The sequence below is a fragment of the Schizosaccharomyces pombe genome (genome assembly GCF_000002945.2).
Source record: "Schizosaccharomyces pombe strain 972h- genome assembly, chromosome: II".
In the NCBI taxonomy this organism is placed as follows: Eukaryota; Fungi; Ascomycota; class Schizosaccharomycetes; order Schizosaccharomycetales; family Schizosaccharomycetaceae; genus Schizosaccharomyces; species Schizosaccharomyces pombe.
In genome coordinates, this window is record NC_003423.3 from 346,681 (window position 1) to 360,411 (window position 13,731).

Consider the following 13,731-nt stretch of genomic DNA (forward strand, 5'->3'; position numbering starts at 1 on the left):
GAACTAGTATAGAATTTTTTTTCAATCATTAAAAAATGTTTATTGAATTAAGGGATTTCATTGAAAGCCGTGGTTTTGCTAAAATTCTACTCGTTTATTACTCGACAATTCGCTGTAATGGAAAGCAGCATGATACAAGGTCAACACGATGTTCGAAAAAAGGATATTGAAAATTCATTAGGAGTTGTTTCTTGACTATTTGTTGAAACAATATGAAGGTCGGATTTAGGTTCACATACAGGTTGCCGATGTGAGTTCTTCTACGATACTTATAGACGCTTTCTATTTGATTATTATCAAGTTTTACTGGCGACTGTTCCTAAATCATAATGTTTAGTTCTCTCTACTTTTGAGCAGCATCTACATACTTTGGACTACACTGTTTGGAAATGACCCAAGGACTGAAAAAAGGAACACAACAAAGAGAAAATGTGTAAAAGGGTAAAGTCTTTTTTGTGGGCGAGTTGGTTTATATATACATCCCATCACAAAAGCTTTATGAAAACCCAATTCACGTTTTCGACAATAGCCAATACCAATGCTTCTAATGGCGGGTCACAAATGCAAGTAGTTGAAACAGATTTGCCAACAGACAGGTTCGTTAGTTTATATAGTTTCTAACCTCCATATATTATGTGTTTTGCAATTTTTAGAAAACTTAGTAAACCAGAATTTCTCAAGTTTTTGAACTGTTCATTCACTCGCAAGTATAACACAGATATAGTGATTGTTTTTCTTTTTTTAAAAAGTTGCACAAACCTCTAAACACGGATTTTTGAATTATTTATCGAGTTTCAAAATATTTATCTATACGTCACTGAATTGTTACAGCGTCTCCATACTTCAAAAATTTTTTTTACTGGGGTTTTCACTTCCCAACCACATATATACTCTTTTCATGAGCTGACGGGTTAATTTTTGTCAAAGTACGGACGGAAAGGTCTCAAACGGTTATTCGTTTTAAGGATTATCTGGCGTTTGCTCTTTTCTGTAATTGTAATTTCTTGCTTGGAAACTAGAATCAAGTTTTCTCAATCAACCCCTGTGACACAGATAAGAGATCCCAAATTCTATATAATTCTCGTATTATTCACGACATTTGACTTTGTTTATAAGGTTGTGAATTTCTGAAGCCGCTCTTTACTTTTTATCTTTTGTAAGGTGATTTTTTTTTTTTTAGTATTTTTTGTTTGGCGGGTTTGTGCACGGGTTCTGTTTAATTAGTAAAGTAGCTTAATATCTCTTTTTAATTTGGTAATTATTCTAATTTTACTTTAATTTTGTTGTTCGTCTCAAAGATACTCTTTTTCTTTTCAGAAAATTCAGCTTTCCTTGAGCTTGTAATAATAAATTATTTTATTGATCTTTTCTAAAGATTTTGAAACCGAAAAAGGCATTGTTTGGCTAAGGTTGGGCTAATAGTCTACTAATTATTCTATCCTTTTCATTACGAATACTTTCGTTTTGGTTTTCTGTTTTATTTTTTTCGAGAGAGAATTGAAAAGAAAGAAAAACTTTTGGATATATTTATATAACCTTTAAAAGTGCATTAACTTTTTAATTTTCCCTTTCCGTTAATAGTTTTCCCTCCCCTTTTATTTTCGATTTTGTTTGTCAAAAGATCTAATGCATAATGGAACCGGACGGCTATGTTGAAGAGTTACCAGGTACTATTCTCATCTACAAGGAAAACCAATACGCTGCATCAGAACATAGTGTACTTAAAAAGGATGGCGATATCGTTTTGCAGCCTCAACCTTCAGACGACCCTAATGATCCTCTAAATTGGAACAAGTTTCGTAAGAATTGGCACTTGGTTTTAATTTGTCTAGTTTCTTTAGTTACGGGTGCCATTGCCAATGATGCAGGTTCAGCTCAAGATCAAATGAATGCTGAATTAGGTATCTCTTACGACGCTATGGATAACGCTGCAGGTGTGCTTTTTATTTGTGTAGGCTATTTTACCTATTTAGCAATGCCTGCCACATTTCTTTATGGAAGACGCTGTGTGTACTTGGTATGCTTACTTTTTGGTATGCTTGGTTCCATGTGGTTTGCACTTGTCAAGACCACTTCAAATTCAATTGGAAATCAAGCTTTCATCGGCATTTCAGAGGCTTGTGCTGAAGCCTTGACTCAGTTCTCAGTATCTGAAGTCTTTTTTGAACATGAACGTGGTATCAAAATCGGCATTTACATCTTGTCAACCTCGGTGGGTACGTATCTTGGACCTTTGGCCGCTGGTTATATCGCTTCTTCACAGGGTTGGCGATGGATTGGGTGGTGGGGTCTCATCATTTCCGGTATTACATTTGTCCTTTTTTTATTTACTTTTGAGGAAACAACCTTTGATAGAGCTGCTGCGATCGACAGGAAGCAAATTCAAATTTCTAACGATCAATTAACTGTCAAAGAAGACTTTGATTTAAAGGATATGCAATCTGACATTAAGCCTGATGTGGAAAAATCCGACGCGATGGACGACTCAAAAATGAAAGTTGATTACACAGTCAACGAAATTTCTAACGCTGTTCAGCCTATTTATAGCAAACCGAGCTATTGGAAAAGAATTGCTTTGATTACTCCTGCAAACTCCTTGTCTGGTATTGGCTTTCGTCAGTATATTATGAGACTTTTCCAAACGCTTCGTATCTTTCTCTTTCCGGCAGTTTTATACTCGGGGTTACAGTGGGGTGCTCAAGATGCATGGCTTTCGTTTTACCTTACAACCGAAGAAGAGGACTGGATGGAAGCACCTTACAATTATGGAGATAATGCAGTTGCAATTATGAACGTGCCTTGTATCATTGGTGCCACAATCGGCTGTATATACGGTGGTTATTTTGGGGATTATTTTACTCTTTGGGCTGCGAAGCGTAATAATGGTATTAAAGAAGCCGAATCGCGTTTATGGTTGATGATTTTGCCTTGCATCATAAATCCAATTGGTTTGTTTATGTTTGGAATTGGTACAGCTCGGCATTGGCATTGGGGACCTACTTATGTGGGTCTTGGCTTTATTGGTTTCGGTTGGGGTTGTGCCGGTGATATCTCTATGGCCTACCTGATGGATGCGTATCCTGGAATGGTATTGGAGGCAATGGTAGGTGTTTCTGTGATTAATAACACTTTTGGGTATGTATTTACGTTTGCCTGTCAAAGTTGGATCGATAGCCTTGGTACGGAGCGTACTTATATTTCAATCGGTGTATTGTGTTTCATTTTTATCGCCACCTCATTCCCAATGATTCTTTGCGGTAAAAGACTTCGCAAGTGGACCGCTAAGCAGTATTATACATTTTTAAACGTTCGTAATCGTTTAGACGAAAAAATTCCCGACCAAGATCGAAGAGGTCAGGATGGGGTTGAAAGTCGATAAGCTGGATTTCATTATAAGTTGTCGCTCTTTTGGGTCAATCCTTTATGTTCATCATGTCTATGTGTTTATTAGTCTAACAAAAGTGAGTTAAGTTATAGTGAAAAAAGTTTTTATTTTTTTATTCATAACAACAAGTAAGTAGGGATAATCACCACTTACAAGCGCTTTATATATAAAATTGAGCAACCATATGGGTTAGAATTATCAAGAAAAAATTAAGACTCTTAAAGTCCGTTAACGCCATAATGCAGATATTATAATTTTTTCAATTATTTAACAGTAAACACATTAAGCAACTAATATTCATGATTGGATGGATAAATCAGTACTATAACAGAGTAAGTAGTACTTAACAATTACGAAAAAAGATGAAGACGAAAAGGTAGCAAAAGATCAGTTGTCCTACCATATGTCTAATAGCCCTGACTTCCACTGAATATAAAAACACGGGCAAAATCAGCCGTCAATCATTATCAAACAAGGTATTTTGTAAAGTCAAAGTCAGATCAAACATTTGCAAATGAAGTTTGACTTTTAAATTTTTTAGATTTTTTGAAACACAACAAGGCAAAAGACTAGGTAGGCTTCCCGCATGATTTGTATTTAATAAGGGTACAATAAAAAAGAAAAGATTAGCATAAAATGATATGATGAAAAGAAAAGGTCGCACTCAGGAAAGGGCTAAGAAATTATTAATAAGCTTGATATACTCAATGCTGCGAATTACTTGAAAGCAGGAGGGCGGTCGGGTTCTTCCAGCTGCTCTGGCTCGTTTTTCTCGTAATTGTAAGGATTTCCATAACCAGCATCGATACAGGCTTGAATAAATCTCTTATCCTCATCCTCAATGCATGTCTGCTTAAGTTTTGGAACGAAGAGAAGGGCTAAAACAGCAACAAAGATAGCCATCGCACTTGCAGCATAAAAATAGTTGCGCACTTGATCACCACCAAAAGCGTAAACACCTGCAATAGCACCACACTTGCCAATAGCCGCAGCAATACCGTAGTAAACACCACGAATGGCAGTAGGAGAGGTTTTGGAAGCAAGCAAACCAATGTTGCCACCGGGACCGAATTCACCCAACGTTAAAAAAATACCGTAAATGACACAGAATCCGGCAATCTTGTGGACCAACTGGTTATAGAATCCGGACATGAAAAAGCCGAAAATGGATTGTAAGACAAGACCGGTGATCAAACAATATTTAGGACCAAGTAAATCAGAGAAAACACCTCCAAGTAAGGCACCAGGAAGGTAGAAGGTATTGATTAGAACATTCCAACCGAATGATCTAGCGGTAGAAGCATCGGCGGGTAAAACACCATCGACAATGGTACTGGAATACAAGCCAAATGCAAAGGCAGAGAGATCGTAGACAAACCAAATGAGGCAAAGAATGAACAAGCGGAAACCATACATTTTCAATACAAGTAGCCAAGGGATTTTAGTGAGGGGAACTTTATGTTTGACATAGGTTTTGGGATCCTTCATGGCAATACGGAAAGGGAGAAGAACGCAAGGAATCACAAGACCCAAGCCAATAGAGAGACGCCAGACAATACGCAGATGGTGTTCGCCAAAGATACAAACTAAAATATAGGGGACAAGAGCACCAACGACAAAACCAAAATCAATGGCACCGTCCGTAACAACGATAAAGGCAGCATGGCGCAAACCCGATTTCAGTTCGTTGGAAGACTCTGAAGCAGCCACGGAGCCACAAGGATACTCAGCACCAATTCCAATACCCAAGAAAAATCGATAAGCAATAAGGGCAGAAAGCATGCCATTGATACTGCCCTTGTAGCCGTAAGCACCCGTACACAGGGCTGTAGACACAATCAAAATAATTGTAGCGGTAATCATGCCATTCTTACGACCAAAGCGATCCGAATACCAACCAAATGACAATTGTCCGACAATGGTGCCGACATAAGCAATCATACCAATGTCCTGCAACGACTTATTGTGAGTGGTTTCCTCTGGGTAGAGTTTACGAAGGATAGTAATCACTGTACCGATTGAATTGGAGCAGTAACCATCAGACATCAAAGCAACACCGGCGACAGCAACGTTTAAGAAATGCTTCCATTGACTAGTTTCCCGTGAGCCACCCTCGATGTCGAACTCGGCTTCTTTTTCTGTTACATGAGCGCCTGAGGACTTGTCGTCCAACTTCTCTTCATCACTGCGATATCGAGTTACGGAAGCTTCAATTGGCTCTTCAACACTAGGTTCGCTAACCTGTCTAACTACTTCATCTTCGCCGTTGTCGACATATTTTGATTCATCCCAGCCACCAGACATTTTACGACCAGTTTTGAAGACTTTTATTTTTTTTTTCACACTGAAATTTCTAGCTGGCAAGCCTGCCACCTTAAATACCTACACGGTAAATGTCAAGTCTGCTAATGAACAATGCAAAAATTTCCTCCTTTCTCAAACACACTCGCTACAGATAGATTTACTGCCGACTTACAAGTCTCGAATAACACAACCAATGACGCTTTCACACTTTGACTTACTGATTTGAATGTCCGAAGGAAAAAGCGATTTATTCGTAAGTTCATTTTAGCAGGCCCCTGTCTTAATTTTAACACAGTTACTTGAGTCTATCACCACCACATTGCTCATGAATACTGTAAAAGTGACATCTTTGAGTTGGCATTTGCCGATGCATCCCTTGTCGCATTTTCTCTCTTGAGACCCAGGCTGGTATTACGATTTGGCAACCTCATCCTGTGGGACAAAAGTTAACGAAACCTTGATAATGACCACATGCCGTTTAACCCAAGGAATTCTCTTCCCGTGTAGGGATAATTGGTTTGTCAGACAAATGTCCTACACATGAGGCAACCATGCCGTATCAGCAAAGCAAAAAATGAAGTAATAGAATTGGTTGAAGTAGATTATAGTATTTCTAAGATTAACCACCATTAAATCACTCACAATTCGTTCAATTGTATGCAAACCAAGGCCCAGGCTGTACAATCATCCTGACCAGATAAACTGTCACATTTCATCGTCATTCGTGTGAAAGATAAAACATGACAGTCACGGAGTCGATATTTTGTGTAGTTGAGGGTGACAAACAACGGACGGCAAAGGAAAAGAAAAAAAAATAAAAATAAAAACGTTTTATTCTTGGAAGCAGTTTAAATTGAGTGAGTGCAAAAAATTCATTAGTGCAAAACGTACCATAGATGCAAAAACGATCTAGTAAAGTGCAAAACAATATAGTGAAATGCAAATAAAGATATAGTCAATGCAAAAAATGATTAGACCATGCAAAACGTTGAAATGCATGCCCGAGTTTAGTTTCGTTTGAGATAGTTTTAAGGGGGTTGTTTGAATATGCAGACAAAACGACTCGTTCTGCCAACATCAAGGATGAGTGAATTCATAATATTCACTCTCCCTTGGGTTCATTTGATTAAATTTGATATGACACTTTCATCTTTCACATCACACAGTCAGTATGTGAGTGCAGCATTTAAAAAAATTTCACTTCGTAAAACTATGATAAAGTCGACAATCCGAGCATTCTATGCGTATTTCGTTAAACAATAGAAGCAACAAGATTGGTATGCATAGTCAGTCTAGTCAATTCAATTCAATTCATTCGAATAAACTATAGGAACGAAATGAATATCATAAACAGAGATTTTGTGTAACAATGTATATTAAAGAGATAAACACATTAAACTTTTAATCTAAAACACAACACAAAATAGAGGGCATCCTCGACAATGCCTTGCTTCAACAAACCCTCATCACACAAACACATACAACTCCCATCCATCAATAGATGCACACGATTCACAAATCAATGTATGTATATCCATGCGATCCATTGCATCAAGGAGGAATGATGGAATGCATGAATGAATGAATGGAAGGATGAAAAAATAAGGAATTGAAGAAAGGAATTACTCATTAAAATTAAAACAATGAAAAAAAAATGATTTAATTCTTGTTGCTTACTATATTCATTTTGTTTTTGATTAGATTTGTATGTTAATGATTTTTGAATAAAAATGTTGTTAGCCAACTTTTCATTTTAACCATGCACACATGCACACAATGCTATTGCCTTTGGCGACTGACCTCAAACCAAACAGCAAAGCAAAAATTGCCCAAGAGAAAAATAGAATAAAATTTAAAAAGTTTCCATATTTGGATATGGGTACCCTGTATATATATGTATGGCGACTCCTCAGACCAATTTTGTGACTGTTTCTTTTGAGTCACAATTTTGACTGAAAGGGAGTAAAGCACGCAAACATGACATTCCTCAGCTCAGACGGAATGTGGCCCGATGTAAAGTAAAGAGGGTTCAGGGATTGCACGTTACCAATATTGTTTCGATACAGACGTGTGGATTGCAAGTCTCAGGACGCCGCTCAAGCCGAGTATGACATTAGTGACATTTAAAAAAAATGTAGCAAATTTGACATTGATTGCGTATAGAAGAGGAAAATGTCAGTGTTGCGAAATTGCAATGTAAACAAGAAAACTTTAAAGCACTCAGCGTTTCCACGAGATGATTTAGGTGGGAAAGAAATTTGAACCAGTGCATTTGCATCGTTTTCAGCGAAAGAGCTTGCAATGTACGATTTTGGGCCTTGAACACCATCGTCTCGAAAACGAAAATCACTTCATCGGGAGGGGAAGGCCAGGGGTGTGGGCCAAGGACTTGCCGTGTTGTTTTCTTTAAGCAAAAATCACATGGAGCATGCATTCCCGGTTGCCTCAAAGCCGTCTCGGATTACACAATTCTTGTTTGCAATTGGGACCTCTGCTGAAATTACTGCTTCCTGTTTTGGGTAGTGCAAACAATCGGTAACTGCATATAAGGGGATCGCGTTGTTTTCTGTAAAGCATTTAATAACATTATTTTCGCTATAGTTCAGTAATTAGACATACTGAGATTACTTTATTTACTTCGAACAATGCAAAAATAAGGAGAAGCGCTATATTTCAGTAATTGTGTTTCGGCCAGAGTTTCGTTTGCTAACGTAGTGTGCAATATAGAAAGTGTGCTGAAATTGTTTACGCAGATGCGCTGGAGATCGCATACGATTTACTAAACGTGGCATAGAAATTGGTTCTGCTAACTTCTTCTGGGCAATCTCACTTTTGTTTTGTCAAGCATTATTGACAAAAGCACATCATATAATGGATATGAATTGCATAACTCTTTAAGGAGAATGAATTTTTATATTTCTCAATTTTCCAAACTGCTCACGACTTTAACAACAAAAAATGCTTTGCTATTAGACCAACATGTGTTGGGTATTTTTTTTATGCTAAAAATAACAGTTCATTAAAGTACTGTTGCTCGTGATTAAAGGTTTCATTAAAATTCTATCAAAAAGAAGAGACTTTATTTAAAAAAAAAAAAAATATATATATATATATATAGGGTGTAAAACTAGTTTTTGACAAACATGAATCTGTATTAGAAACACTATATCATCGATTAATAAAACCGGTCAAGTTGCGAATGCTTCTTATAAGAACTTGTTAATAAGAAAATTAAAGCAAAAACCTTGGACTTTAATGTACATTTTCTAAATATTCAAACAGACATTGATAAAAGTACCATTTCTCATATAAAGTACAGTGCTTACAACCAACGACACGGTACGCAAAGAACATATTAACCATAAGATTATTCTTTTAACTTGCTTCAATTTCAATAAAATTTTTATTACCAACTTATAAGCGTTTGTATTAAACAAAATCATGTTGAAAATACTATCACTTTACTAGTTCATAACTTTCCATATCCTTATATTCAAAAATAAAATTAACCTTGCGTAAATATTACTAAGTTCTTCTTGTAATTAAGGACGGTTGTATGGTGTAATGGTTAGCACGTGAGATTTTGATTCTCGAGACCTGGGTTCGATTCCCAGTACGACCTTTATAACCGTTCTCATTTTTTTGCTTCAATTTCGTACAAACAATTTGTTTGCATTATAATAGTTGAACGTGTTAAACCTGTCGTTACAGAATTTACTTGAAAAAGCTGAGAAATCGGTTCTCAACCACAAACTTGTGGATTTGGGTTAATTGCATTAGTAGGATTTCTGTATTGGCATTATACTGTTCTATTATCTGGACGAACGTTACGCTATCACGAAAGAAGAAATAGATGTATGAACAAAGACCACTATAAAACAAGCTACTATTTTTTGGTGCCTTTATTCAACAATCGTCGCGATGTAAAGATTTGAAGCTTCATGAAGCATTCTTAATCGCATTAGTAGTGTTACTGTCCTTTCCTTGCCAGGGAAGCACAAGTAATGCATAAATCAATTGGCTTATGCTTAATACAATCTTTCGATCGTTTTCCTCGCTCTTTCATACTCCGATTTGTAAAATTAAACATTGCTTCTTATTATGACCAAATCATCGATGTGCTTCTTTTTCAATCCAAAGCATTAGTAATCATTATCTTCAAGATGAAATCATATCTTGTTTCTTCTTCATTTTTTTTCAGGAAAGTGTACACCAAGTAAACGATATGTTGATTGATTTGGGATATCGGTTACCAAGAGATCCGATACACCTGGGGCATAAAATAGGTGCGTCCTTGTGAAAAAATGAAGATAGTTAATAAATATTATGTTTTCATCGCCAGGTATTTGGTGGTGAATAGTTTTGAAGTTGAGAGAATAACTTGATCGATATTTGACACCATCGCATATTGGGTTGATACGAGGAAGATGCTATTTTTTTTGCTTTAGCGCCTTTTTACTAAAAAAAATTCAAAAGTGGTTTTTCTTTTTTAATCCAAGTTGTTCGGTGCTTTGGAAATTCCATATCCACTTTTATATCAATGTTGATATCTCGATCATCTATGCCGAACTTACAAAAACGTCACTCCGACTTTAAAACTCCAGTATATATTTCAAGGAGCATTTCAATTCTAAACAAAATATTTCACCCTTGCATGTACATATATTCACGAGGCATAACTAACGATACATATTCTAGCGATACATATGAATTGGACTGGTATGATTTGGGATTCGTGCATTTTTCCAAGTGGGTTGAATTGGCTTGGTGCTTTTTGACTTTGGCAACATGGAGTTTTATGAAATTATTAAAAACCCTTCGAATAGTTATTTATATTTGTACCTCCGATCACTGGACTCATTCTCTAAGATTCTATTACATTGAGCTGTCCAAGATTCTTTTATATTTGCTCATTTGTGGCGTCTCATTATACGGTGCGATCCGTATTTTTATTAATCTTTAAACTAGCTATTACAATCTTTTTTTCATGACATTGTCAATTCAGTTTGCATTCTGTACAGTTAATTTACAAGGACCATAATCTAACACACAATTCAAAAAAATGGTTTTTGTTCCCAAACCTACATGAGAAGTCGACTTGACGTCTCATGATCTGCTTTCAAACATCGTTGTAGAAATGTGGCAGCATATTTAGATATGGCTTTTCACGATGAATGTTCATTTGCTCATTTGTTTTTTTATTGTTCTTTACTAATCGTTTTTCTATGATTCCTTTTGATATATTTGCTTAACATTCGCTTTCTTTCATAAACATTTTAATTCTCCTTTCACTTTTCATACCATCAAAGGAAGACTGCACATCAATTTAATTATCTCCAACTATTACTGCTCTTAAGGGAAAAATTGCTTAAAAAATATCTTTTTGTTTTGTTTTGTTCTATTTTATTTTGTTTATTTTATTTTCGAAAATTTTTATCACCCTCAGTCATCTTGATTTGATTCTTTTAAACCACATGTTGTTCCGGTATCTCGACGCAATAATGAACCCGCGGACTTTTGGAAGAGTTTCGAATTCTCCAGCTTTTAGCGGAAATTTTTAATTCTATTTAGAAATTGATATACAATGTATTAGTATGCTTTTGAATAAATTTTTTGAAAAACAGAATTTCCATATTTATCATAATAATAATAATTCACATTCCCTAGCTGAAAACTGCCTGCAAGTTGTGGTTTAAAGTGACATTGCTACCCCTATATGCATTTAAGTTCGTTTAAAATTTAGACTTAAAGGTAGCGAGCCTAAAGCTAGTATTTATTCTTCAGTCACATTTAAGAACAAATAAAATTTCACTCAAATAAGGGCAGAAGTTAGTTTGGCCATCTATTGGAAACGTTCCTATAAATTTTTACACTTTCCATGTCAAACCAAGTTTCAATTTTGAAGAGGCTCTTACAATTCTGATATCTTTACCTAGCGAGCTTTTCTTTCCTATTGATAAACTTCAACTTCATCTTGCTTTGCCATTTTACATACCACTTAAAACCTTCTTGAAATCATTGTTTCAAAGTTCTATAAAACAAGTGTAAAAATGCATTCATGTCGGCATCTTTGACACTTCACACCACTACTACTATCTTTATAATGAATTGTAAGGCACTCGTTTTGATAACAAAACGCATTCTGCTTATCAGTAACAAATCTCATCTTTTTTTTTATAATCGTATACACTTAGTAATTCTAGAAAGCACGGATATTGTCGGAGCAAGATTTTTCTTCTGCTTTTGCGGCTTGGCCTGCTTCACTATCATATTAAAATCTTTCTAAATTTCGGCGCACTCCTAATAGTACCGCAGAATCTGACATTGATTATATAATTAAAAATTCGAAAGTACATTCTTATGGCGTTATTAAAACGTTCAAAATTCTAGTAGAGTAGTTTTTGTTTACCAAGTAATCTTTCTTTTCTATTCGGGGGTCGACTTTTGTTAATTATTGCAGTGAAAATATAATCTTCCATCATACTATGATGAAGCCAAGCAACATCTCGATCTCAGCTGTGAAGCTACCTCAAGATCTCGATGACTTCAAAATGTTGGTCCAAGAATATCTCCAAGAATTTGGGATGGATCTTACATTTCAAAACGTTGATGATGAACTGGCGAATCCTATGAGAAAGTATGGACCACCTCATGGAATTATGCTAGTTGCAAGGGACGAGCATGGAACAGCTCTAGGGTGTGTAGCTGTCCACCCATTTGGCGGTCCTGGCTGTTGTGAAATGAAACGCTTGTATGTTAGGCCAGAGAGTCGAGGTCTGAAATTAGGAGTCTTGTTGGTGAAAGAGATTATACAGTATTCCGAAAAATTGGGGTATTCTAGTATGGTTTTGGATACTCTTGACACACTTTTACCAGCTGTGAGGCTTTACAAATCTTTTGGATTCAAAACTACAGAACCATACTACCACAACCCGATACCCAACGTAGTATACATGCGTTTAGAAATGTCAAAATGAATTTGGTAATATCCTTGCAATGAAAATAATATTGTTTTAATTATCACGTGGTGAAATATGTCATTTTTCTAAGGCAAAAAATAGAAAGGAAACCTTTTACCCCAAACTTTGTTCAATCAATTCCGAAATGTATAAAATATTGTTATCCTCCGTAATAGCTTAGAAGGCTGGAAGTTGTTTTCTTTATTGTGCAGAATCAGTACAGTATCAACAATTGCATGTCTAGTAACGAACACTACTTTTATATTTTCAATTAAAGGGCGAATTTTTCGGATTCATATCTAGGGTCGATGTTTGGATACTACATACAATTTAACTTACCTTTACAGATTACATTTATAGCTAAAAAAGCTATCCTGAACCTGGAGAAAAAAAAAACAAAGAGTGCGACTTGGTGTTTATTTTATTCAGATGACATCAGTATTTAAAGGCTTTAACAAGTTCACATCTTATAGATGTAGGAAGTAATTCTAAACGAAGTAGATGTATGAATGTTGTCACAATATGTTAGTAAATAAAGTTGAAGTAGAGCTATTTTAAGCGAGCGCTTTGCGATATGGTAATATTTAGCTCATACTTTAGTAAACAAATGAACAGATTTAGTACACCTTTTGTTTTTTTTTTTAAAAAATTAAACAATACGCTTAAAAAAAGCTTACAGTTTATAATGAGGTTCCATAGTTATCATCCTATGTTTATTTGTCTGTTGCGCGATTCTTCTCGCAATGAAAATAGGAAAAAAAAGGTTTCAATAGGTTTAAGGACCATCATGAGAGCCTTTTCATTTTTAATGCAAGTGGCAACTTGTTTGATTCGGTATTCTCTAATTTTGACATGCTTAGTAGCTATTCTGCTGTCAGTATTATGGAGAATCCAATTTGCTGCTTTGAGAATGCACGATTTAATAGAGGAAGAGTTAAAAATGTTTGTTTTGCAACATAATTGCACATTAGCTGACTTGTGGTCAGGTAAGTGTCCATCTAGTGAGGACGAATAAGATAGTTTTTGCGTCCTGTAGTATCTCTTTCATCAACTAAATAAGAAAATTAAACATTTAGATATAAA

General features: G+C 35.7%; 5 protein-coding genes, 8 long non-coding RNA genes and 1 other non-coding gene across 14 annotated transcripts; 7 read left to right on the forward strand and 7 right to left on the reverse strand.

Moving 5' to 3' along the window:
• Positions 1–42: 42 nt before the first annotated feature.
• On the reverse strand, positions 43–1,511 carry SPOM_SPNCRNA.4680. The gene has a single exon (NR_194038.1). It is a non-coding gene; the product is annotated as a non-coding RNA (long non-coding RNA).
• On the forward strand, positions 878–3,696 carry SPOM_SPBC1271.10C (transporter). The gene has a single exon (NM_001021048.3). The coding sequence runs from the start codon at positions 1,634–1,636 to the stop codon at positions 3,377–3,379; it is 1,746 nt and encodes a 581-aa protein (NP_595140.1). The 5' UTR covers positions 878–1,633; the 3' UTR covers positions 3,380–3,696.
• On the reverse strand, positions 3,630–5,731 carry tgp1 (plasma membrane glycerophosphodiester transmembrane transporter). Its single transcript, NM_001431009.1, has one exon. The coding sequence runs from the start codon at positions 5,687–5,689 to the stop codon at positions 4,103–4,105; it is 1,587 nt and encodes a 528-aa protein (NP_001417956.1). The 5' UTR covers positions 5,690–5,731; the 3' UTR covers positions 3,630–4,102.
• On the forward strand, positions 4,377–7,300 carry SPOM_SPNCRNA.4681. The gene has a single exon (NR_194039.1). It is a non-coding gene; the product is annotated as a non-coding RNA (long non-coding RNA).
• On the reverse strand, positions 5,655–7,554 carry nc-tgp1. The gene has a single exon (NR_191354.1). It is a non-coding gene; the product is annotated as a tgp1 sense interfering RNA (long non-coding RNA).
• ncRNA.1343 lies at positions 7,351–8,893 on the forward strand. The gene has a single exon (NR_150217.1). It is a non-coding gene; the product is annotated as a bidirectional lncRNA of nc-tgp1, non-functional (long non-coding RNA).
• SPOM_SPNCRNA.4682 lies at positions 7,564–8,503 on the reverse strand. Its single transcript, NR_194040.1, has one exon. It is a non-coding gene; the product is annotated as a non-coding RNA (long non-coding RNA).
• A 346-nt stretch (positions 8,894–9,239) lies between the features above and the next one.
• On the forward strand, positions 9,240–9,311 carry SPOM_SPBTRNAGLN.04. The gene has a single exon. It is a non-coding gene; the product is annotated as a tRNA-Gln (tRNA).
• Positions 9,312–9,316: 5 nt separating this feature from the next.
• SPOM_SPNCRNA.1344 lies at positions 9,317–10,585 on the reverse strand. Its single transcript, NR_150218.1, has one exon. It is a non-coding gene; the product is annotated as a non-coding RNA (long non-coding RNA).
• On the forward strand, positions 9,904–11,399 carry SPOM_SPBC1271.08C (uncharacterized protein). The gene has a single exon (NM_001021050.3). The coding sequence runs from the start codon at positions 10,230–10,232 to the stop codon at positions 10,650–10,652; it is 423 nt and encodes a 140-aa protein (NP_595142.1). The 5' UTR covers positions 9,904–10,229; the 3' UTR covers positions 10,653–11,399.
• A 430-nt stretch (positions 11,400–11,829) lies between these two features.
• On the reverse strand, positions 11,830–12,693 carry SPOM_SPNCRNA.1345. Its single transcript, NR_150219.1, has one exon. It is a non-coding gene; the product is annotated as a non-coding RNA (long non-coding RNA).
• Positions 12,097–13,176, forward strand: SPOM_SPBC1271.07C (N-acetyltransferase). The gene has a single exon (NM_001021051.3). It carries the CDS (start codon positions 12,175–12,177, stop codon positions 12,664–12,666), a length of 492 nt encoding a protein of 163 aa, NP_595143.1. The 5' UTR covers positions 12,097–12,174; the 3' UTR covers positions 12,667–13,176.
• On the reverse strand, positions 12,711–13,186 carry SPOM_SPNCRNA.1346. The gene has a single exon (NR_150220.1). It is a non-coding gene; the product is annotated as a non-coding RNA (long non-coding RNA).
• Positions 13,187–13,222: 36 nt separating this feature from the next.
• mug96 lies at positions 13,223–13,686 on the forward strand (the record flags this gene model as incomplete). The annotated part of the gene is made up of 1 exon (NM_001021052.2): positions 13,223–13,686. The coding sequence occupies one exon, from the start codon at positions 13,223–13,225 to the stop codon at positions 13,661–13,663; it is 441 nt and encodes a 146-aa protein (NP_595144.1). The 3' UTR covers positions 13,664–13,686.
• Between the last annotated feature and the right edge of the window lie 45 nt (positions 13,687–13,731).

What these genes read in the sequence shown, in the direction of transcription:
- SPOM_SPBC1271.10C (NM_001021048.3), top strand. Translation starts at nt 1,634, where the DNA reads ATGGAACCGGACGGCTATGTTGAAGAGTTACCAGGTACTATTCTCATC.
- tgp1 (NM_001431009.1), bottom strand. Translation starts at nt 5,689, where the DNA reads ATGTCTGGTGGCTGGGATGAATCAAAATATGTCGACAACGGCGAAGAT.
- SPOM_SPBC1271.08C (NM_001021050.3), top strand. Translation starts at nt 10,230, where the DNA reads ATGTTGATATCTCGATCATCTATGCCGAACTTACAAAAACGTCACTCC.
- SPOM_SPBC1271.07C (NM_001021051.3), top strand. Translation starts at nt 12,175, where the DNA reads ATGATGAAGCCAAGCAACATCTCGATCTCAGCTGTGAAGCTACCTCAA.